We start from the raw sequence: 24,559 nt of genomic DNA, 5'->3' as shown, positions 1-24,559 counted from the left end.
CAGCTGTAGCCCTGACGATAGGCCTAATAAAACCAGCTTCATTTGCATACCAATAGCAGGCGCCATGTGTGGCTAGTTTCTAGTGCCCCAGAAACACGGACTGCGAGGAGACAAGGAAGACCAAGCTCCATGTTGGCTTTTCTTTGTCCTCTAAATAGGCCTTAACTCTAATCCACAATTAATTTTGTGGAATTGTCCCACATTATTGAGCTTAACCAAATCTCTGTCTCAACCTCAAAATTCTCGATCTGTAAAAAGAGCACAGGTTGCAAAATATAATAGCTTATGTTTTTCATTTTGCCCAGGAGTTCATTTTCATGTCTCCATCTAAAGGAAAATGTTTTTTGGACCTCGTGTCATTAGATCATTGAAGGCTTTTAGACAAGGTGACAAGGGGGGCAGGACCTACTGACCTCATGGCTTTGTAGGGCAAGTCTTGAGTTCACTGAGAATAAAAGCAAGGAAAGCTTTGTCTAAAATTCTTCACCATTGTGACACCAGTATTTCAATATTCTTTCAGTAGAAGTAGTTGCCAGGGTCTAAACTATAGCTGCAGTGAAATGATGAACTCATTTTAGTAGACAGGCGCTATAAATAATACAATATTTCTAAAGTTTTGTTTAATTATAACACTTAGATTACATGTTCTTAGTAATACAGATTGGAGGCTGGTGTGCAGAAATGTTACCAAAAGTCCTTTAAGCTCCTTTAAGAGATGCACTCCTTTAGATGGCATCTGAATATGTCAGCTTCATGTCTCTACATACGCTCTGCTGACTTTTTTGTAAAACTTGTCACAGCAATCAAATCAGGTCAGACCTGGTAATATTTCTGTATCATGTTTAACACAGCACAAGACTGAACTGTATGCCGTTACATTAACCTGTGTGTGCGCAGCATACTTCAGTTTGTGAAGTCATTTAGAGAAGGCTTTTTCCATATTTGAGCAGCAGTATTGGTCCGAAAACATCACAGAGAGCAAAAGACGCAGTTTGAGTGTCAAAATCACAAAACACCTTTCTTATTCACTTTTCGGTACAATTTTTTATCTGTTACTACCTGAAATGTCCATAAAAATGCAACTTTATTGCTTCAAAGAGAGTGAATTGAAGGTTAGATCGACAAGTCATGAATAGGAATACTTTAAAAAAGTTTCGACAAAACTTTAAGAGAATCTAAAGTTGGTTTGTTTTGTTTGTTTTGATTTCAGCTGTTTGTGAGATTCTTCTGACTTTATTAAACACTTGCATTCCTCAACAGTAAGATCCATATGAGTTTCTCCAAAGCCAAAAAGCCCTGTGCATTTAGGCACAACACAACAGCAGTAACTGTAATAATTACTCAAACCTATAATTTATCCCCTCACATGGAGACACAATCAATCAGGCTCTAACAGCAGGTCACATTGTGAACTTTACTTCACCTCTGATTGGTGAACTGTGACACAGAAACACTGTTTATAAGTTTCAGTTGAATCATTTGTTACATAGCTGTGGTCCTCAGCTTGAGTCCTGCTCTCCATCAAAGCTGTCAGGATATTTTTGCATTTCTGTTAGTATAGTAGTAGTTAGGTTATCATAACATGTAAACAGAATTTTCAGTGTGGAGGAAATCTGAAATAAACTAGGCTAGTATTAGATATTTGGACAGTTTGATACAGTTTCTATGGTTTTGATTTACTCATTTGTTTATGAGTGCATTATTATACATTATGCAACTTGATGTACTGTCCATACAAACAGAAAATCTCTCCCCACAATGCTGAGTTACCAACATCACTGCAGGTAGAAGTATTACTGAAGTCACGTGTGCCTGTCAAACTATGTCAGCCTCCAGAAAGGCTGTCTGGGAGGCAGACGACAGCTTGCATTGAGGGGTGAGGAGGCTGATCTGATTGTGTAAGAGATTCTCTATTCTCTTAAGCCCCCCCTGCCCCATGCTGGGCTTGTGTTCCCTCGGGGACCATATGGCAGAGTCTGAACACAGCCAGCTCACCTCAACTATGTCCTGTTAAGATAATGAGCCTAATGAGAGATGAGTGAAACTGTGTAATTTTGCTGATGTGTTCTGTGCACTGTACATCATATATGAGCTCATTTGTCCTGGTTTGTTAACATTTGAACACATGCTCTCTTGTAACCAGGAGAGGGAGCTATAACACCATATTTCAGAAGCCATTTACAGTGTTGTAGAATTTAGTATTACTCTACTGTCCTGGCAATTAGAAAACTGTGATAATTAATGGAGATCACAGCAAATTCAGGAAATCTTTATCCTGATGAGTTTTTGAGATCTACCCTCTCTGCAGTGTGCAGAAACTTTGAACAATCTAAGTGTCAGCTGGTATTTGTCCTGTCTTTTGTCAGCGAGCTCTTAGTGTGTGTGTGTTCCTCCCCCTGTTACCTAGGAATATGAAAATGGTGGATATTGTAGCTCAGAAAATGCCCTCAGAGAATGACGTGCATGTGGCAAGAAGCTTTCTTACGAAGATTTTGCGAAGTTCCATGAGGTATGGTTCTATAGCGTCATTGTAATTAGTAGCGTATATTACTTTTCCTTATCTCCTCTTCTTCTTTCCTGCCTGACCTGTGCCCATAATCATATAAATCATTTGTGTAGTGATAATATCATCATTACTCTCATAGCAACTCTCCTTTTCCTGTGGATGAATACCTGACCCCATTGGCATGCCTTTTTTATTGTCTTGTGGTTCACGTCATTAGATGAATGATGTTCCCATCCCATTTGTACAGCATGCAAATCATTGTCTGCCACTAATGTGTAGACATGTTTTCTGTCTCTGTTGAAATAAAATTGTGTTTGATTACGGTTTGTTATTTTCTGCTTATGTGTTATGTTTGTTTGACATGCATCTCAGAAAGAACCACTTTAAAGGGTATGTTGCTTATGCATAACTGACAGCTGTACAAAGTTTGTGCTCAGCTAAAAACTCTCCAAAACAGTTTCCATCTGTGAATGTTGAAGTGAAACAAAAATGTTGCAAATCTCTTCCTCTATACGGATGCAGTAAAAGATGTACAGGGCGTACAAGCGCAACGCCAATATATCATGCAACACAGGAACTGTATCACTGCACTCAGAGGCAGACCTTCAGAAAATAACTCCGCTCTGACCACCGTCTTCTCTTTTCCTAGCAGAGTTTGCATTTGCTCACAAACATCCAGATCCTTGTTGGGTGTATGGGAGTGCACACAACATTTTTAGAGAATAAAAAAAAAGAAATAAAAACAGAAATCTGACTGCAATGGGATTTTAAAAAAGAAACTATGCACTTTTTTTTTATAAATACAAAGGAACAAGCAACACAAACACAGGGTAAGCCATCAGAGTGAATACATTTGAAGTTCTTGATCAAAAAAAAGAAACACACATCAAAGTTTAAACAAAAGAAAACTTTTTTTTTTAACTTGTTGAGCTGCATTTCTAACTTTAGCAGTAAGTTCCAGTTGCACCGATTCATATGTGGAAGCACATACTGTTTTCCATAAGGGTTTGGTCTCTAATCCTCTGTGTGTTTTTTGCCCTCTCTGCAGGCGGAATGAACCCATAAGCAGGCCTCACTCCTGGCACTCTACCAAGTTCAATGAAAACCAATCAGAGACTGCCAAAACGCAGTCTCCACCCACGGCCGTCTGGCACACCAGATATGATGCAAGGTAACTCTGGAATCTTGAAGTTTGCCTCTTGAGTCTGAATGTTGGATATCAAGCACTGTTGATTACCAGTATATGATGATATAGTTTAGGTTTTGTGTCCTGTACGCTCTAAATAATAAGGAGAATGTAGTCCTACGTCACATTAGCACTTCTATACCTCTTTATAAATATGGATCTGTGAATTGTAAGTACAAGGACATGATGTTTAAAGGTGTATTAATAGGTTTTAAACTGTCTTTGCTCATGCTGGTGTATTCTCTGGTGCCCAAAAAACTTACAATAAATTAAATGTAAATTTGAATAAATGAGAATACCAAGAAATGGTAATGAAAATTGATTACATAATTCATAACCTGATTAACTAACCATAATCTTTAAGTAAATACCTACTTTTACAGAAGAAAAATAGAGTGTTATTTGCCTTTTTTCACTGTGTAATTTCCTGTGACCTCTAGTTCATCCTCGACTGATCTTTCCAGTGGCTGGGAGCAGACAAACCTGCGCAGAGTGTCCGACCAGTTCAGCTCACTTGGCAGCATGGACAGTCTAGAACATGTGTCACACCCTTATCCTGCCGGTCAGCTCTCACCTGCCAAGTCAAACAACAGTATGGAGCACCTAGGAGGAGGGAAAAGAGACTCAGCCTACAGCTCTTTCTCCACCAGCTCTGGCACACCAGACTACACCCTCTCTAAGAGCAATGCGGCCTCAACAGAGAACATGCTGTATAAAGTTGGTCAGTGGGATGCAGGAGCAAAACACAACAATGGCAGAAACACCCAGAGTCTGACTGCTGAGGGACTCAGACAGGATGACAGGCTCACATATTTTCAGATGCCAGGAGTTAGCTCAGGCTGTGATGGTCCACAGACCGAGGATCCAGCTGGCTCCCGACATTCCACTTCAAGTCGCACCAACTTTGGTCCTGTTTGGAACGTCCCTGAAAAAAAGAAGACAGCTTCACCCTCTCCTCCCCCTCCACCTCCTCCTGCTCGCAGTGATAGTTTTGCTGCAACGAAGGTACATGAAAGAGGGCTTGTTATAGCTCACCCCGAAGTAGCAGATTCACACAAGGCTTCCTCTGAAAATCGCCGCAGTCACAACATTTCCCCGAAAAACGACAGTGAAAATTTTTACAGTTCGTCCGATAAATCCAATCAGAGCCAGTTCATCTCCAACAAACAGTATTCCCTGTCCAGCAGTGATGTTCGGCAAGGCCCACACGTTAACCAGCCCTACCATCAAAGACACCACAGTGACAAAAGCACTTTTTATCCTCAGCCCTGGGTTACATCCGTACCAAAGCCACAGAACGTAGGCGGTTACTATTGTAGCTTGCAGGAACTGCCTACTAACGGTTCTACTCAACACTCTGGCCAGAACCAGAGGAGGAATTTAAGCACCTCCCTGTCCTCCACAGCCACTGACCAAAACACTGAGAGCAGTGGGTCTAGCCGATACTACTGTGTCACTACGTGTCAACCCACACAGCCTAACCCCCTGTCTTTGTCAGGAATACCAGAGGACAGGAGGGGTGTGACAGGTGTAGATCCGGCACAGACTGGGAATGAGCGGAACTCTCTCAGCCCACAAACAGTCACTAGAGTCAAGTATCATCTGCCCCAACAACAGCAACACTCCTCACATAGTAAAGACAATAATGGATACGGCAAACATCAAGTTACCACTGTACTAGAAACCTCTGTACTTAAACTTAACACTGATGATAGGGGAGGCCAGAGAGGACACAACATGCAAAATGCAGAAGCTCAGTACATGAGTTGTCCTCCAAGCAGACAGGCTGATCAACGGAGGTCTCTGCCTCTGCAGCACAGAGAATTGCCTCAAGACATCAGACATCACAGCCAAGGGAGCAACAAGATCTGCCCTCAGGCAACACCGATGCTTCACTCACTTTCCATGGATGCCACAGGCCAAGATGAGAAAACACGAGGCACAAACACAGAGGAGTCCCTTGAAAGCAAGCAGGTAAAACGCAGCGAACGGTTTGCCACCACATTGAGAAACGAAATCCAGATGAGAAGAGCAAAGCTTCAAAAGAGTACGAGTGCAGCTACCCTCCCTGGTGCTGAGTGTGAGGCTGAAGAAGATCGAGATGTCTGGAAGCCAACCGAAAAGACCACACCAACCTCTGCAGATGGCTCCTTCTCTAACACCTATAAAGATAATCTAAAGGAAGCACAAGCAAGGGTGCTCAAGGCGACTTCTTTTAGGAGGAGGGACCTGGAGCCGGTCTTGCTGGAGCACTCTACAGGTGAGGCCTTACCTAACTACCCATCTTCAGCTCGTAAAGATCCTCTGCCAACTGTTACAGAGTCAGTAACAAGTAATTCAGGACTTTCCAGTGGTCAGGTAACTCGCATTGGTGGCCGGAAGCGTTTCCCTGCAGAAAAAAAGGTTAGATGTTTCTCTGAACCAGATAAAATCCATGAAGTTGGGATGAAAGAAAATCTAACTCTCAGTGAAAATGCCAGCTCCTCACTAGACCAAGAGAAACTCCTAAAAGAAAGTGGGAATTTAGGATTCATTGATCACATGCCCCCTCATAGCCATAACAAGAACCAAGGCCGAGATCGTTCCTCCACCATTTCAACAGAGAACACAGTGAAAGGAACCAAGGGCAGAGCTGAGGAGGCCCAAGGAGCTCCTTACTTTGCTCACAAGCAATCCATCCAAGACCAGCAAAGACTGGGCACCTTCGCTGAATATGAGGCAAGGTGGAATATACAGAAGAAACCTCCAGAAAAAAGAGCTTCTGGAAGATATCGATCAGCTGATAACATACTAGATCCAGGACCAGAGGAGAGTGACAAAGCTACCTGTTTCCATGAGAGGTCCCGATCATCTCCTTCAGCAGAGATGTATGGACAGGTGAGACACGCATTCACAGTATTTGTAATCTCAAAATTGCATTAAACTTATCGATCAAGTGATGGACTATTTGTTTATATCTTGGTTTTAGTTGCTTAAAGAGCCCTCTGATGAAAGCTTGTTCTGATGACAATTTTAAAAACATGGATTTAGACTTCCATGATTTCATATATAAAACACTTATAGAAGCAATCCTGTAAATTTGCCAAACTTATCTGGCTGAATTACTCCAATATTACAACTTACTATTGTGTTGCATAGTTGTTTTACAGTGTTTGATCAGATTTGTTGGTGAGTTGATGTGTTTGAGCAGCACTAAATGGAAAGGGGAGGGTGGGGAGAGGTGAGGACATAAAAAATCCTTCATGTGTCTATGGATTATAGAGGTAGCATTTCCAGAGGTAATTATTAGATTTTTTTAATGTAAAGAACTTTAATTTTGTAGCTTTGATACACAGAGATGAGTTTTAAGGCGTTAACTCAATGACTGGAAAGGTACTTTGAATGTTGCTGCTGTATGAGGCCGAGGTGGCTTTACGCCTCGTTAAGACCAATGTCCTGACTGAAGGAAAAACAACAAAGGAAAAAGCCAAGTCAAATATTAATCCATGTTTGTTCATGACGACACACCCTCAGCTTAAGGAAGAGAGGGGCATCAACACACTGATTGTTATTTTCAGTAGTAGTGTGAAACCAGGAAGCTGCGAGATGAGTTGGTGAGAGTAATTTAAAAAATGACAATAAGTTGACTTCTGTAAAAGCTGAAAGCCTCTTTTGTTTGGACGTTTTTGCATAAGTACATCTGGGTTTGTTCAACCTTATTTACAGAAGATTCCAGTTCCTGCAAGAAAGTCTGACGCAGAATATTCCCTGTCGGAGAGTAAACCTGCTCAACCGCTCAGCATTGACACAGGGTGAGTAAATCTCATTTGATGCAACTTACTGGAACACCAGTGACTGTCAGTACACTACACAACTGCAGAAATATTAATGTTTGTATTGAAACTTCGGGATTTTCTCTTGGCAAATAATAAATGGCGTCATAGTGAGTATTCTAGTATTATTATTTGTCATTAATGGGTAACTTAAATGCTTTTGATCTTTTAATTAATAATTTTGCACTGGCACCAGCATCTTTGTCCAATCAAGTATGATATCTTGCTGTGTTTTTGCTCTTGAGCTTTATCGGTGCAAGAGGGCAGCAGGCTTGTCAAGAAACACTGAAGTCTTTATAATCTGTCAAGGCATAACAGTGGCACTTCTTTGGCGCAGCTGTGACAACGTAAGACGTCTCTCTGGCTGCGCTTTTGTGTCATTTAGTGGAGGCTTTCTGGTGTAGGCGAGGCATCTGACCATGTCTGTGACAGTGAGGAAGTGTTCCATCAGCCCTCCGTTGGAATGTAATGGGGACCCAAGTTCACGGGGCCAGCCTGAAGGCATGGCATTATCATCTGTAAAATCTGTTGCTCTGCATGCTTAGATTTTTATCTATGCTCATGGCGTGACTCTGTGGTATGTGGTGTTTGTCGCACCACTTTGGTCCAGACCAAAGCTGAAAATTTTTGTAAAATATCTAATTTGTCTGATAAGTACTGATTTGATTTGCATTTTTTTTTTAAATCAAGCGTCAGGTTAATTTAAAGGTTGCAGACTTAAAACATGAGACTGAGCACTACTGCATCAGATTATCATCAAAAACAAGGAGGACAGCATGAATATGTAAAACCATTGACACATCAGTTTAAAGCCTGGGTCAAACAGGCTGCAAAATGTACGTGGTGTCGCTGTTAAATTCTGAGGCTGAGCTATGTAGTGTGCATTGTTCAAAAAGGCAAGCATGAACAATTCCTGAAAGTTTCAATCTGCTTGAATGGAATAAAATTGAATTCCAGCATTACTCATTATTTATTAGCCACACCTTGTATATCTTAATCTTTAGTCTTTCAAATTTTCTAATGTATTGTTTCAAATTGATAAGTGATTCAGCCCAAGGTCGGACTGACATGCCTAAGCAGTTACAGCTATTCCTTTGTGATTTATTCGTGGTCACCAGAGGATAAATCCTAATCACTCTGGTGATCCCCTGAATTTGCATTCAGCACCACCTTTAGAATCACATTCCTCGTCTTAAGTGCAATGGCTGAGCGATTATTGACTATGCCTTGAAATTTGGTTTTGGCATTCATGTTAATTAGTTGTCCAATTCTTTTATTTGAGGCTAAATACCTGTCAAACTTATATTTCTGTCAATTTCACCTGTGTTTTTGTGTTTTCAACTACTTTTCAAATGTTGGCATGCTAATCAATGTGCAACTCCACTATGGCTTTTCGGGGAAATCCTTTTTTTCTTTTTTGTGGCTTGAAATGACAGATACAACATTTATAAAACACTTGATGTAACGTTTATCACTATTACTATAGCTTTGAATATGAATAAAAAACAATTCATGGTGCAAATGTCAAATCCAAATGTATACACAAAGTGACAGTTAAAATACAGGGTGTCAGAAAAAATGGGAACTTTTTAACAATCCAATAAAACCAAGAGTGAATGAAGAAAAATATTTTATTCATAGTAATTGAAACCTGAAAACATGCCATTTAACAAACAATAATGGAATTTTCATTTTTTAAAAATTACTTCCTGTAGATGGTGTCCTCCTGTATGAATGCATTCATACAGGAGGTTTTATTGGATTGTGTCACCCTGTATAATGGATAATAATTCGGGGCATGCCAGTGTTCTATATTGTTTTCAAATATTCATTTTCCTGTAGGTCAGCTTTTCTCATTTGATATTGCCCTTGCTGAGTCAACACAGATATAGGCATGATTTACTCTTATGTTTGGGGAAGTCACCTCTTATCACATCAATGATCTTCTTTTCCTTTCGGCTTTTCCCTTCAGGGTTCGCCACAGCGAATCAATTGCCTCCATCTAACCCTGTCTGCTGCATCCTCTTCTCTCACACCAACTACCTTCATGTTCTCTTTAACCACATCCATAAACCTCCTCTTTGGTCTTCCTCTAGGCCTCCTGCCTGGCAGTCGGAAACTCAGCATCCTTCTACCAATATAAGATAAGATAAGATAAGATAGACTTTATTAATCTCACAAAGGAGAAATTTAACATTACAGGGCTCTTAGAAACAAAAAACAGAGGAGTGCAAAAGTCACGAAAGTGCAAGAACAAGATAATAAATATTGCACATAACAACTACACAGTAGTGTTATACAGTCTGATGACAGTGGGGATGAAGGACCTGCGGTAGCACTCCTTCTTGCACTGAGGGTGTCTGAGTCTTGTGCTAAAGGAGCTGCTCAGCTCCACTACAGTCCGGTGCAGTGGGTGGGAGCTGTTGTCCATGATGGATGAGAGCTTGGTCAACATCCTCCTCTCACCCACATCCATCACAGAGTCCAGTGGGCAGCCCAGGACAGAGCTGGCCCTCTTGGTCAGCTTGTTCAGTCTCTTCATGTCCCGCTCTGTGCTGCCCGGGGCCCAGCAGACGACAGCGTAGAGGAAAGCAGAGGCTACCACAGTGTCGTAGAAAGTCCTTAGTAGAGGTCTGCACACTCCGAAGGACCTCAGCCTCCTCAGAAGGTGGAGGCGACTCTGGCCCTTCTTGTACAGAGCATCAGTGTTGTGGGACCAGTCCAGTTTATTGTTGAGGTGAACACCCAGGTACTTGAAACTGTCCACTGTTTCAATGTCCTGCCCCTGGATGTTCACTGGTGGATGTGGGAGTGTCCTTCTCCTGAAGTCGACCACCATCTCCTTCGTCTTACTGGTGTTGAGGCACAGATGGTTGCGCTCACACCAGTCCACAAAGTCCATGATGACCGACCGATACTCCAGCTCGTTCCCCTCAGACACACGGCCCACAATGGCGGAGTCATCAGAGAACTTCTGGAGATGGCAGCTGTTCGTGTTGTAGGTGAAGTCCGAGGTGTAGATGGTGAAGACATGTCCGAACCATCTCAGTCTGGCCTCTCTGACTTTATCTCCAAAGCCTCTAGCATGTGCTGTCCCTCTGATGTAATCATTCCTGATCCTATCCATCCTGGTCACTCCCAAAGAGAACCTCAGCATGTTCAGTTCTGCTACCTCCAGCTCTGCCTCCTGTCTTTTCCTCAGGGACACTGTCTCCAGACAACATGGCTGGTCTCACCACAGTTTTGTAAACCTTTCCTTTCCTTTTAGCTGAAACTCTTCTATCACACATCACACCTGACACTTTTCTCCAGCCGTTCCAGCCTGCCTGTACACGCTTCTTCACCTCTTTTCCACACTCTCCATTGCTCTGGACTGTTGACCCTAAGTACTTAAAATCCTCCACCTTCTTGATCTCTTCTCCCTGTAACCTCACTCTTCCACTTGGGTCCCTCTCATTCACACAGAGATACTCCGTCTTGCTGCGGCTAACCTTCATTCCTCTCCTTTCCAGGGCAAACCTCCACGCCTCTAGCTTCTCCTCCACCTGTTCCCTGCTCTCACTACAGATCACAATGTCATCTGCAAACATCATAGTCCATGGAGACTCCTGTCTAACCTCGTCTGTCACCCTGTCCATCACCATAGCAGACAAGAAGGGGCTCAGAGCTGATCCCTGATGTAGTCCCACCTCCACTTTGAACTCCTCTGTCACACCTACAGCACACCTCACCACTGTCTTACAGTCCTCATACATGTCCTGCACCACTCTAACATACTTCCCTGCCACTCCAGACTTCCTCATACAAAACCACAGTTCCTCTCTGGGCACCCTGTCATAAGCTTTCTCCAGATCTACAAAGACACAATGCAGCTCCTTCTGACCTTCTCTGTACTTCTCTATCAACATCCTCAAAGCAAATATTGCATCTGTTGTACTCTTTCTTGGCATGAAACCATACTGCTGCTCACAGATGTTCACCTCTGCCCTTAGTCTAGTTTCAACTACCCTTTCCCATAGCTTCATCGTGTGGTTCATCAGCTTTATTCCTCTGTAGTTGCCACAACTCTGCACATCTCCCTTGTTCTTAAAGATGGGCACCAGCACACTTCTCCTCCATTCCTTGGGCATCTTCTCACTATCTAAGATCCTGTTGAACAACCCAGTCAGAAACTCTACTGCTACCTCTCCGAGACACTTCCATACCTCCACAGGTATATCATCAGGATCAAGTGCCTTTCCACTCTTCATCCTCTTCAATGCCCTCCTCACTTCATCCTTACTAATCTTTGCTACTTCCTGGTCCACAACAGTCACCTCTTCTACTCTTTGTTCTCTCTCATTTTCCTTATTCATCAACTCTTCAAAGTACTCTTTCCATCTTCCCATCACACTATTGGCACCTGTCAACACACTTCCATCCTTATCCTTTATCACCCTAACCTGCTGCACGTCTTTCCCATCTCTGTCTCTCTGCCTTGCCAACCTATACAGGTCAGTCTCTCCCTCCTTACTGTTCCACCTAGCATACAAGTCATCGTAAGCCCCTTGTTTGGCCTTTGCCACCTCTACTTTCACCTTACGCTGCATCTCCCTGTACTCCTGTCTACTCTCTTCAGTCCTCTCAGTGTCCCACTTCTTCTTAGCTAACCTCTTTCTCTGGATCCACTCCTGCACCTCCTCATTCCACCACCAAGTCTCCTTATCTCCTTTCCTTCCAGATGACACACCAAGTACTCTCCGACCTGTCTCCCTGATCGCATTTGCTGTGGTTGTCCAGTCATCTGGAAGCACCTCCTGACCATCCAAAGCCTGCCTCAACTCTTTCCTGAAAGTCATACAACACTCTTCCTTTTTCAGCTTCTACCATTTGGTCCTCTGCTCTGCCTTTGCCCTCTTCATCTTCTTCACCACCAGGGTCATCCTACACACCACCATCCTATGCTGTCTGGCTACACTCTCATCTACCACTACTTTGCAGTCACTGATCTCCTTCAGATTACACCGTCTACACAAGCTGTAGTCTACCTGTGTGCTCCTACCTCCACTCTTATAGGTCACCCTATGTTCCTGCCTCTTCTGGAAGAAATTATTCACTACAGCCATTTCCATCCTTAACAAGTAATTTGAATTCACCTATAAAACCCCTTTACTTCAATAGCACATACTTTATACCCTCTGAATATTCATCTGAGTTTCATATGCTGAAGAAAAAATCCCAACTTCATCTTAGACATTGTTGTTTTTACACATTGCTGTGTTGTTTTGATATAATTTTTTAAAAATTAAAATTCTTAATTTTTGCTCTTCTTTATATTGGACTGACAAGTGCAGGTGTTGTAAATATAGGGGGATTTCTACTTTCTGCATCTGTGGATATGTTGCTGTTTAATGGTAAAAATCTAACATCACCCATTGCACCTGTCTCCTTTCTTATGTTCTGCCTTTTATTTTGAAATACAGTACTTTTTTTTTTAAACATTTAGCAACTGAGCTGAGGACAGCCACCTGCATTCAGTCTTGAAACAGCCAGACTCCTGAATTACAGGGCCACTCCACTAATTCTGCTCATGGACTATAGCTTACTCTTTATGGATAGTATTATCCAGGCAATATCACAGTTGTATAATGTATCCTCTGATTTTGGCTTGGATTCCTACTGTCGCCAAATGCTTGTTTAATGAAAATCACTTGGATTTTTGTCTTGACCTTACTGTATAGTCCACTGAGATTACTTATGCAGTGAATTGTTTCTAAAATGACATATAAAATATTGAATAGAATTGAATTTGACACCTTATGAAAGCATGAGTTCCAAATGGGAGGTGTGGGGTTTGAAAGAATGCGTTTACATGCTGGACGGCCTAGCTAAAGATGCTATGTGAACTACTGTAAAGACTAAAAGTCTGATGCATGCGTTTTGAACGTTTGTGTCTTGTGTTAAAGCTTTATGGACTTGCAGTGATTACAGTACTTTCAACATTTCTCTGATTACTTAAGATCATTCCTAAACTGCGTATTGTGACACAAACTAGATGACTTCATGGTTCCTAACCAGTTATTCAGGAGTCTTTGTGCGTTTGCTAAACTCTCCAAGGTGAAACTCATTGAAGGGTGTAGAGTATCCAATCTTGAGCAACCTCATTGTAGTAGCCACACCATATGACACTCATGTTTGCATTACAACAACAGCACAGAGGATGTTATTGTCATTGAAACGTCTGGGAGATGAGCTAAGTGAGACCTGCTCCACCCAGTTAGTGTTATTGATACAGGGGTAAAGAGACACCAACAGGTGGCTTCTGTCATGGAGAGCCAGCCAACAGACAGGACGCTCACTTTTTCTTCTGCTCTGTGGAAATGATAGGAATAAAGCATCACAGAGGGTGAGTCGGTTAATATAGTCCTTACAGATATGTACATCTAATTCTAAGAATAACTAAGCGATAAATTTTAACATTTGTAAAGATAGAAAACAACTATAAATTGTTATGTTACAGTGTATACTATGTCTGACTGATTATCGGATCCAGAAGTCATTATTTTCCCAATTATCTTTACTTTTTCACCAATTTCTGATCAAAATAAATGATTCTAACAGTTCTATATTTTTGACTCGGATTCAGCCGCCTTCTCTGTCTGTACTCACCCTGTTGTCTTGAACAATGTCCAGCTTGCAGCATGATCTTATTGGTTACACATCACAAGTAATAGTCGATAAACACTGAAGAATAAATGTTCAAACATTAATGTTGGTGGAAAAATATGGAAACATAAACAAAGACATTTTAAGAAAGATTTTTTTTTAATTCAACACATCATTTGATCTTTAGTGTGTACACAGTGATGTATATTTTCAGGAAAAAAAAAATTTGTTTGGGCACCTGTGTTGGGTAATAATGCTTCAGAAATCCTATTTCTTTCAAGTATGTAACACTTATCTGAAGGTTGCGTAACACATACAGTCACTGTCAATAAGTGTATTTTACCTAAACATCTGTCATCAGTTGAATGCCTACATGATAGTAAACTACAGTAACTCATATACCTCTTCCTGGATCCTGCGTTAATCTCTTCGCATCATGTTTCATGCTTCCACAAGGTAGCTTTCTCACACTAGGCTGAGCTGAGGCACGAGGGAGGGAGTGAGCTCCAGCAACAGTTGTTCATTGGGTAACTTGTCACAGCTTGTAAGAATTCCAATTGTGAGGTTTGAGTTATGGCGTCTGTCTGTCCACAAGTCGCCGTAATTTATCTTGTGACTGCAGAATCAGTACAATTTTGTCTTCAGTCAAAGTTGCGTGATTTATGTGTCAATGTTCTCCGAGTACTCCTAATTGAATTTGTATCAGCAAGGAGATGTTATCTGCGAGCATGAAACCATAGTATAGAGCTGGTTTTGTGAGCTTTTTGCCATGTAGGCTGGGTGGCTCAGTTAATGACAGCTTTTCACTGTGCTGTATGCTTAAATTATGCTAAATGATAGAACACATGCAGGTTTAAGTCTGTTCGCCATCAGGTCTCTAATGACTCCTGAGGCTTTCACAGTTTGACCTCCTCCATTTTCAGACCTAACTTCACCTCCAAAGAGTTGAAACTGAATCAGGCAGGGAAAAAGTGATCTGGTTTTGCTTCTCTGCACTTGGAGGATTATTTATTCCTCAATGCAGACTTTGCGGGAACTAAAATATTCCTCCTCAGGCTGCCAGCTGAACAGTTACCAGGAAGGAGGCTTGCAGAATATAAGGGGGATGCGTGTCTTGTCATACTGGCATAATCACAGTGGCTGCTGGAGAGATGAACAAGGCCTCTCCCACAGCGTATTATTTGATTGAGCTGCAGATGATAGCCCATGCTGCCTGGCTGTGTAATTAAAAGCTTTCCATTGTATTCCTCAGGTTCTCTGACAGAGGCCCAGGTGATTGTAAAGTGAGAGAAAAACCTGTAGAGTTTGAACATTACCCAGCTCCGCCCCCTCCGCCCATGACAGGAGCCAGCTCTGACTGCAGACACAGAGCTGCCCCGGCCACCGTGAACCACAGACCCACATCTATTTCTTACAGTCTCCCAGAGCCTCCCCTCCCTCCGCCTGATGACCACAGCCCCGCCGAGCTGCCGTCTGGACTGAGGAGAAAGCCCTCTGCGCTGGAGAAGCCTCCCCCACCCAGAAGCCCAGAGGTCGACTCCCACGAGTCCTTCACTGGTTCCCAGAGTGAAGTCTTCACCCACTGCTCTCCTAACACTGAGCCTAACTCCGCCTTTGACGCCACCCACTCTCCACAAGGAGATTCTGAGCAGGGCAAAGGACTCGTGGACAAAGGACAAGGGGCAGTACATCATCTATCAACATCCAATCCTCAGCCTGGCTCCTCTCCCCTGGCTTCCTCCTACAGACCTTCAGTGCTGGTCAGCATGGAGGGGCAGCGCTCACCATCTCCACAGTTTTCCCCACAGAGACTCAGTGACAAGCCTCCGGTCTCTCTGCAGGATGAAGACATGAACAGGTAAAGTTTTCTTGTTTCATCATAGACTTATTCTGAAGTGCCACAGTTTTGCTTCAACTAGCCTGTTACTGTAGCTCCTCTACTCATCCTGTCTTCCTGCTCCATGTACAAAGGAGCTTATTGAGAGTCACTGCCTGTGTAGAATCAACATGTGAATGCTATCAAGCCACAGTAAATTAGAGGGATTCTCTGCATTTCTATTAAAGCCACTTGTGGTTAAGGGATAATTCTGCTAAATGTAAAATGTTCTTCTAAAGCCCCAAACACGAAGCTGTTTGTTCATTTTCTTGATTCTGAGCTAATTGATATCATCTGTAGTGAACTTATGACTGTGCAGGAGGATTATTACAGCTAGCAGAAACCAAAGTGGTGGGAGGAGTCCAGATGTCTTGGATATTCCAGCACACTGGGCATGGAAAAAATCTCAGTTGCCATCATGCAGTGAAACTTTAAATCGGCGTATGGCTGGAATGACTGCAACAAGACATTTTCTTCATTCAGTGGGAAACTCTGTGTAAGATTCTTTCTGTTTGTCTCTGGTATTTCAGGATGGAGCATGTGATAGAAAACCAAAATCCTGGAGTGAGGAAAGTGCCCATCAGGATTGTCCACTCAGAAGGAATCACAGAGAAGGAGAATTGTCCATTTTTGCAGCACAGCGACCCTCCTGCCGTTGAAGCTGAGGGACACGGTGTTACCAGGCTCGGCAGTCTGGGCGCTGCAGGGCAGGACTCCGTCTTCTGCGCGTTCACCCGGCAGAGGGAGCCTGACAACATCCCGGCTGCTCAGACGCTCCAGAGAGACACATACATGACCACTGTAAGAGATCACATCAGCTCCAACAGTCAGCAGCCACCGCAGCCCACAGACGAGCCGAGCAGCAACAGGGCGGCTGCAACCACAGGACTGACTGAGGAGGAGGACCAGAAGAGAGAGGAGTTAGCCAGAGACATCATGGGGAAGGACAAATCACTAGCTGATATTCTGGATCAGAGCAAGATGAAGACGACCATGGACTTGATGGAGGGCATCTTCCCTCAGGGGGAGCAGCTGTTGGAGGGAGCTCAGCAGCGCAGGAAGGTGCAAAATAAACAGACAAACTCCCGACCCGCTGAGGAAAGGTGAGCCTCACATATAGTGTCACATCTGATATTTGGAACAAATGTATATTTACAGTAAAAATGGAAACTCAAAATTTTCTCATTTAGTGTTTATTGGTTATTACTTGAAGCGTGTAACCAATCAGATAGTGCTGTAGGCCGGACAACCTCAGCCCAAACCTTAGAGTGATGACTACAGACTGAGAGAAGTATTAGAGCCAAAGTAGCACATTTTAAAATTTAAATATTTTGTCTGGCATTGGTTAAAATGACAACACTACTGATAATCAGGAAAATGGTGAATACTTTACAGTTAGCTTCTGTACTAGACATAAAGGATGGCCATGCTTTTATCAGTGATGAAGGTCAGTTCTGCTCTCTTTGGGCTGAGGGACAAAGTATTTTAGTCCTGTACACAGTTGTGTGTCTGCACTAAAGTTTTTCCTATAAATGAATAGCACCACACATAGTACGCATGGAAACTGCAAGACTTCCCTCATTAGATGGTCTTATAGCGATATTCTTTTCAAACCAGCCTAAATAAAACTGCAGTGCAGCCATTTTACTTTTGTATTGAACTCTTAACGCACCTTGTTTGATCTATGGATTATGACAGCATATGGATTCTGTTTCATATCTACAAGCCACTTTATAAATAAAATGATTCGTTCTGTTTTTTTCTGTGAGCGAAAACATCCTAAAAAGAACTTTTTTTCAACATTCAAGAGTTTATGCTGTTTTGTTTGGTAATATGAGAGACATTCTTGTTTAACTTCTTGTTTTGTGTTCAGGGAAAAGGAAGATAATATGGCAGCAGCTGTCACCATGGTAACCAGCTCTACATATTACAGCACATCTGCTCCCAAAGCTGAGCTGCTTATCAAGATGAAGGACATGCAGGAGCAGCAGGAAGAGGAGGAAGACTCCGAGGATGAACTGGACATTGATTTGGCAAATAAGAAGGTACCAAAGACATATTACTGTGTGAACTGTACTGGTCACACCATTTTAGGCAGAAGGTCTTTCAGGCTGCACTCCTTCCTGTTAATCTGATTGCACCTGAAGATGTCAACTTCATGACTGAATTGAGATCCTGATCACTTTTCTGTAAAAGTCAAAATGGCGATCAATATTTCTGCATCACTTTCAACATGACAGAAGTCTGACCTGCATGCCATCACATAACCGATAGACACACAAGAGACAAACTTTGAGTTGTGTGAGTTGATTTGGGGTAGGATTTTTCCACATTTCAGCACCAATAATGGTCCAAAAACGACACAGTTTGCTGCCAGACTCACAAAGTACCTCACTCACTGACTTTGCTCTACAATTTCACATTTGATATAAACTGAAATGTCCTTAAAAATTAAATCATACTGCAAAGAAACTGAAAGGAATGTGCTTTAGACAAATGAGACTCGCCAATGAACGTAATCGAGGTTCTGACAGAACATTACAAGGAACTGAAGTTTAGTTTGTTGCTTCTGGTAGCTCGTATTAGTTTTTCCTTTCAGTTTATTAAATACTTGCCGCATCAGAAAACAGCAGGATCCATATGACTGTCTGCAAAGAGAGACAAAGATGTGCACATTTGTGCTCATGGAACAACATGGACCTTTTGTTTATTATAGACAATCCTCGACATGGAGGCAGCATTCATCCACAGAGTCACAGTTTCCAGTCCGCAGTTAAATCGTGTGTTACATAGCTGCAGGCTGAGCTCTGAGAACATCACAATTGTAACAGTATTTTATTTTACTGCTGGTAAAATAGTAGTTAGATTTTCATCATGCATGGACCAAAGTTTAAATATTTAGACAATTAGAAATAAAATAGGTTATTTGGTTGTTTGTACAGTTTGATAAGCTGGTATCATTGTATATTTGCTATTTTGTTTATAGTGCATCATTAGGCTTTATGTCACTACATATACTGTCCAGTCGTGCATATATTACAAATATCTTGTTGGCACCATGACTCTCTGTCCCTGTGATGTTTTCATCTGAATACAGCCATGACAGGTATTCCTGTTAAAGTGACCTAAGTCTAAATGACAGCATGCATCACTTTAGCAGAGATGAAGTAACTCTGTCACATGTCCCAAGGCCAGTGTTTCTAATCTCTCAGCTTTGTTTTCACATGTTGTGTTTTTTTATACAGCAAGAGTTGATCGACAGCCTCAGCAAAAAGCTCCAGGTGTTGCGGGAAGCCAGAGAGAGTCTCCAGGAGGACATCTTGGACAACAACGCTCTGGGGGACGAGGTGGAAGCCCAAGTCCAGCAGGTCTGCAAACCCAACGAACTGGACAAGTTCAGGATGTTTGTCGGAGACTTGGACAAAGTGGTGAGCCTGCTGTTGTCCCTGTCGGGCCGCCTGGCCAGGGTGGAGAACGCCCTCAACAGTCTGGAGGAGGACGCTACTCCTGAGGAAAGGGTGAGGAAACCTTTATTCATCCATCCATTATCTATACATCGCTTAATCCTCGTTAGGGTCATGGGGGAGAGGTGGAGTCTGTCCCAGTCTATCACAGGGCAAACAATCACACTCACATTCACACCTGAGGACAATTTAGAATCATGTTTTGGACTGTGGGAGGAAGCCAAATAAAACCCATGCATGCACAGGGAGAACATGTAAACTCAATGCAGAAAGATCTCAGGAAGGCTGGGGCGTGAGCGGTGGATCCTCTAGGAAACCTTTAGTTAGTTAAAATATTTTAGATTACCTTTGGTATATCCTCACAAATATTTTCTTGTTCTGCAGCGTACGTTGATTGAAAAGAGGAAGCTGCTGATCCGACAGCACGAGGACGCAAAGGAGCTGAAGGAGAACCTGGACCGTCGAGAGCGTGTGGTTTATGACATCCTGGCTAACCAGCTGCAGGAGGACAGCCTCACGGACTACGAACACTTTGTCAAGATGAAATCTGCCCTCATCATCGAGCAGCGCAAGCTCGAGGACAAAATCAAACTGGGAGAGGAGCAGCTGAAATGCCTCATGGACAGCCTGCCCATAGAGCAGAGGCTGGTTTTGTGAAGAGGACTGATACTCTTAGGTCTTAAATAGTCCAAACTCTGAGAGAAAGTCTGCTCATGTGGCTGCAGGTTGCATTTGAGCCCTTTGGCCAGCAGAGGACGACAGAGATGAGACGCTGCAGTGTGTTGGGAACCAGGACTGGTGCATACTTGTGACTTTGTGAGCTCTTATACTTCTTTCTTTTGGACTGGACTGCCACAGCACCACTTGGACTGACAGCATCTACGAGTAACACCTTTTTAAAATATGCTGCATTTCTTGACAACCACTGTATCTAATGTCCTTTATGCCATTTTTGCTTGGTTTTTGTTTTTTTTTAGTAATTTATTGTAGCCTTTTGAATCTGTGCAGGAGGGGACAGTATTTTATCAACTGATTTGAGCAGCCATGCTCCCTGATGTGTGTTCCACACTGGGCAAGTATTTATCATGTTCTACGTTTAAATAATTTCACTCTGAAACCCTTTTTTTCTGTATAATCTGGCCAAATATTTCAACTCACACTCAACTTTTGTTAACTTTTATATATAAACTAGTGGCCTTTTACTAATTTTTTTGTGCTTTCCTCACTAAATAAACTTTTCCTCTGCAATAAACACAAGATGAAGATGTTAGTGCAGCACCTCTGTGGAGAGAAAGTGTGCAGATACTGGTCATTTTAAAGAGCACTTGTTCAATTTCACTAAACAGGAGAAACACTTCACGTCCTGACTCAAGTCAAATTCACATTTGAAGTGCCTGGAGAATCAGCCACATCACTGTCCGCTCTCTCATTCTGCATGTTTACTCTGTCAGTGTTTTTTTTTTTTTTCAATTTACAGCCAGCGAATCTTGTCTCGATTATGATATTGCCACGTGTAAGATGACCAAGTGTTGCTGTATTTTATTTTATTACTTCACTGTTATTCACGGTGCAAAGTTGAACGCAAAGCTACCACAGTTGTTACTTCTAGTTCACTAAAAATTGTCCAGGTTGATCATTTTTTGCAGCCAAATATGAAACTAAATCATTCCAAAGCGTTATTTCAAATGTCTAAAGTTCATACATTGTGGATGAAATCTCCTGGAGGATGTTTGCTCTGCACAGTTGTTACAGTTTCACACGCTTCACGCACTGCTGCATCCCGACTCTTAACACTTTCAAATAAAGAGTCTGTTGAAATCAAGCAGGAGGGTTTGATTGATTTCTCCGTGTCATTCATTAACTCCACCACACCCTTCTCTCTGCTGATAACAGTGAAGGTAAAGACTTTGACATGACGAGGAATATCTCTCACAGTCGATGTTGCAGCCTTTGGTTTTCACATTATTGACAGAAAATGTGGACTTATTGCTCAGTTTGATCCCTCTGTGGAAGGATTTGTTGTATTTTCAGAAGTTTGAAGGTGAGTAAAAAGATGAAATGCAGCAGAGTGTTTTATTTTACTGTATTATGTGAAGATTTAAATGGACAATCATTACCTGCAGCAGAACTCGACCTGACTGTACCTACAGTTACTATAAAACAAGCTGAGAATTTTATTCTGTATTCTGAGAGGGTGTTTTTTTTGGTAGGTTCAAAACATTTAAAGGTAAAGTATACCGACTTTGTAGATTTTTTTTGTATTACTTCAAAAGAATTCTGGGATGATAATTGCTTGAATCATATGAAAAGGAGGGATTTAATCATTATGTTTTATTTCTGTTTTGTGCTCCTCAATCTCTCAAGATTTTTTCAATTCGTGCTTATACTGTTGCAATACAGGAGGATTCTTAAATACACAGTTTAGATAGTTATTAAAGGGGGGGGGAAGTATGTTTATAAGCTGTCATGTTTAATTATGTGTTTGGTAATTTAGAGTTTACATGAAAACAATATGCCAGGATAAGCTGAGTATTTCAGAATTATTTGCAAATATAAAGGTATACCAGAGGACTATTGTCATAATCTGTAAATGTGGGGTATTATTTCTTTCACATAAACACATTCTGTAAAAACATTTCTGGCCAAGTTATGTACTTGGTCAAAAGTTTTACAATGTAAAAGTACACTTGAAATAGAGATGTTGTTACACAGCCTGCTCAAGCATATCTGTGTGTATCTGCAATTTCCCAACGTAAGCAGACACATACACACAGGGCACGATACAAAATATCTGCAACAGTCTGATGTCTGCCAGTTTATTGGCTGTGCAGCTCGAAACTATAAAACAATAAATAGGGTATAATGATTATCACAGTGGAATAATAAAAACACAGCAAACACAGACCTATAGTAATTGTGCTTTAGTTTTCCAGACTCAAAATAAATCAAACCTCTACTCTAGGTTATCTAGCAAAGTAAAGTATTTCTGCTTTTCTGATTCCGTTTCTGGTAGATAACCTAGAGTAGAGGCCCTACATCTGAATATAGTTGAAGATAGAAAAGGATTTAAAATATTTGTTATACTTCATGTATCCATTTCCCCCTTTTTTTTCATTTAGGTTTTTTGTTTTTTCCTCATCATTAACTGCAAATCATGAGAAAAAAAACACACTACGGTTTAATTTATTTACACATCCAGTAAATGTGGAGCAACTTCAGCAATTCTTTATGTCCATTTAATAAATGTAAGCCTGTTGTTGACGCTAATTTTAACTTTGTTTTGTTTCTTACCATCCTAACACTGATTTTAAACATTCTCATCACCTCCTCATCTGTAGACTCAATTGGAGTCACAGATCTCTAAAGTGGTTATCTCAAAACTTCAGCAGATAGTAATCCACGTGGCACAAGATGTGAGAGGTTAAGTGAGGAAATATGTGTTGGATCATTTGGATGAACCAACCGTTCAGTGGTTCCCACTAAGATGTATCCCAGAGTAAATTTGGCAGCGAGTTATCATATTTTAAAGTCCAGATTAAAACTAAAAATAACACCAAAATACTAATGAAAATATGGATTTAAGCCCTTTTCACATCCCTGTGTATGTTTTTGTTTCCATCAGAAGTGATGGCGGCAACGATTGGTCTCTCTGAGCATTAGTGGCCTCACAGCTCAGGGATGCTTTACTTGGCTCAAACAGCTCATTGGCAGTTCTGGGCCCTCATCACCGGGTTCCTGGCCTGGATCCTGACCATGACCACTGCCGGAATCGATGACTGGCGCATCTGGCAGGTGGACAATGTTTCTGTCATCGACTCGGGCGTGGCCTGGGTGGGCATCTGGAGGGCGTGTTTCCACAGCCACGTCCTCCCCAAGATGGAGAACTGTTGGAGCATCAGCATCTCCAACAGCTTTGTTCCAGTGGAGATCATTGTGGCTCAGGTGATGATGATGCTTGCAGTGATTTGCGGCCTGGCCGGGAATATGACCGCTGCAGTAGCCGTGAGGATGGTCTACTTCTCCGTGGAAAACCGCAGGCACATCAGGCTGGCCTTCGCAGCAGGAGGCATCCTGTATTTGCTCACAGCCACGTTGTGTTTGGTGCCGCTGGTGTGGAACATGACTTCAGTGCTGAACAACAGGACCATAGACTTTCCTCCTGAGTTCCACTTGCCTGCTGCTCCTGTCAGCCAGGAGATCGGCTCGGCCATCGGAGTGGGCCTCTTCTCCTCCATCCTGATGCTCATCAGCAGCCTGTTTTTCCTCTGCTACCGGTACACATGGCGGAGTGTGAGCTCCGAGGACTCCAGGGACCCGCTCCATGGTCCCTGGACGGTCACAACACTACCACAGAACTCTGATTTATCTAATGGAGACACCCTGGGCATCGATAATCCCGGATTCACCAATGAGTAAAACTCAAATCAACAACACAACTGATTCAATTTCCCCATGAGAGAGACTTCATCAGCTATCTGAACACAAAGATACACTTTAAGTCAAATGATTTGTTATGTTAATGCTTTGATATCAAATTTAGGAGTATTAACTACAATGGGGAACATTTGCCATTATGCTATATTACTAAAAACACTGCTCACAAAAAACTAAATCATCCACAATATCAAAACAATGCTTCATTGTAGAAACAAACTGTATAAACAACTTTGCTCTCTTTTTACCTTTAAGGCTAATTTGGCTAATGACTTAGCTAATAGCTGCTACTATCAGTTTCCTCTGGCAGATGTAGAGCAACATCAGCAGTCTCGTGGAGTCGTATTTCTGTCGACATGATGAATGTAAATCTGATTTATTGTTGTTTTTGCTTTGTTTTGGCCTCCACTAAGTCTTCAAAGGCAGCAGTTAGCCTGCTAGCTGCTACATGTTCCACTGTGTTCGCTAATTTATATTTTACACATCCAGTAAATGTGGAGCAACTTCAGCAATTATTTAGAGTTTTGTTTATGTCCATCTAATAAATGTAAGCCTGTTGTTGATTCTAATTTGAACTTTGTTTTGTTTCTTACCAGTTCTAACTACCATAGGATGTAAGTTAGCTTTAGTTAGCTC

General features: G+C 42.0%; 2 protein-coding genes across 5 annotated transcripts in view; both read left to right on the top strand.

Annotated features, from left to right (window-relative positions):
* shroom2a (shroom family member 2a) overlaps positions 1-21,311 on the top strand; it is a 46,495-nt gene extending 25,184 nt beyond the window's left edge. For 2 of the 4 annotated variants that reach the window (XM_051946680.1, XM_051946681.1), the window contains 9 exons: positions 2,408-2,509; positions 3,555-3,677; positions 4,133-6,569; positions 7,398-7,483; positions 15,402-16,007; positions 16,556-17,128; positions 17,899-18,070; positions 19,271-19,543; positions 19,874-21,311. In XM_051946680.1, the coding sequence (XP_051802640.1) occupies positions 2,408-2,509; positions 3,555-3,677; positions 4,133-6,569; positions 7,398-7,483; positions 15,402-16,007; positions 16,556-17,128; positions 17,899-18,070; positions 19,271-19,543; positions 19,874-20,146 (4,645 nt within the window). In that variant the 3' untranslated portion in view covers positions 20,147-21,311. Of the gene's footprint in view, positions 1-2,407; positions 2,510-2,538; positions 2,897-3,554; positions 3,678-4,132; positions 6,570-7,397; positions 7,484-15,401; positions 16,008-16,555; positions 17,129-17,898; positions 18,071-19,270; positions 19,544-19,873 lie in introns of those variants that run through there. The other 2 variants (XM_051946682.1, XM_022200307.2) reach the window with 2 other exon arrangements.
* A 1,856-nt stretch (positions 21,312-23,167) lies between these two features.
* On the top strand, positions 23,168-24,268 carry cldn34a (claudin 34a). Its single transcript, XM_022200274.2, has one exon. It carries the CDS (start codon positions 23,168-23,170, stop codon positions 23,903-23,905), a length of 738 nt encoding a protein of 245 aa, XP_022055966.1. The 3' UTR covers positions 23,906-24,268.
* Positions 24,269-24,559: the final 291 nt, after the last annotated feature.

Source organism: Acanthochromis polyacanthus, chromosome 4 (genome assembly GCF_021347895.1).
Source record: "Acanthochromis polyacanthus isolate Apoly-LR-REF ecotype Palm Island chromosome 4, KAUST_Apoly_ChrSc, whole genome shotgun sequence".
Taxonomy (NCBI): Eukaryota; Metazoa; Chordata; class Actinopteri; family Pomacentridae; genus Acanthochromis; species Acanthochromis polyacanthus.
Note: the sequence above shows the minus strand (reverse complement) of the source record. Positions and strands in the feature narration are given on the sequence as shown.

Bases quoted from the DNA above. Each gene is read 5' to 3' on its own strand.
- cldn34a (XM_022200274.2), top strand. From the start codon at position 23,168: ATGCTTTACTTGGCTCAAACAGCTCATTGGCAGTTCTGGGCCCTCATC.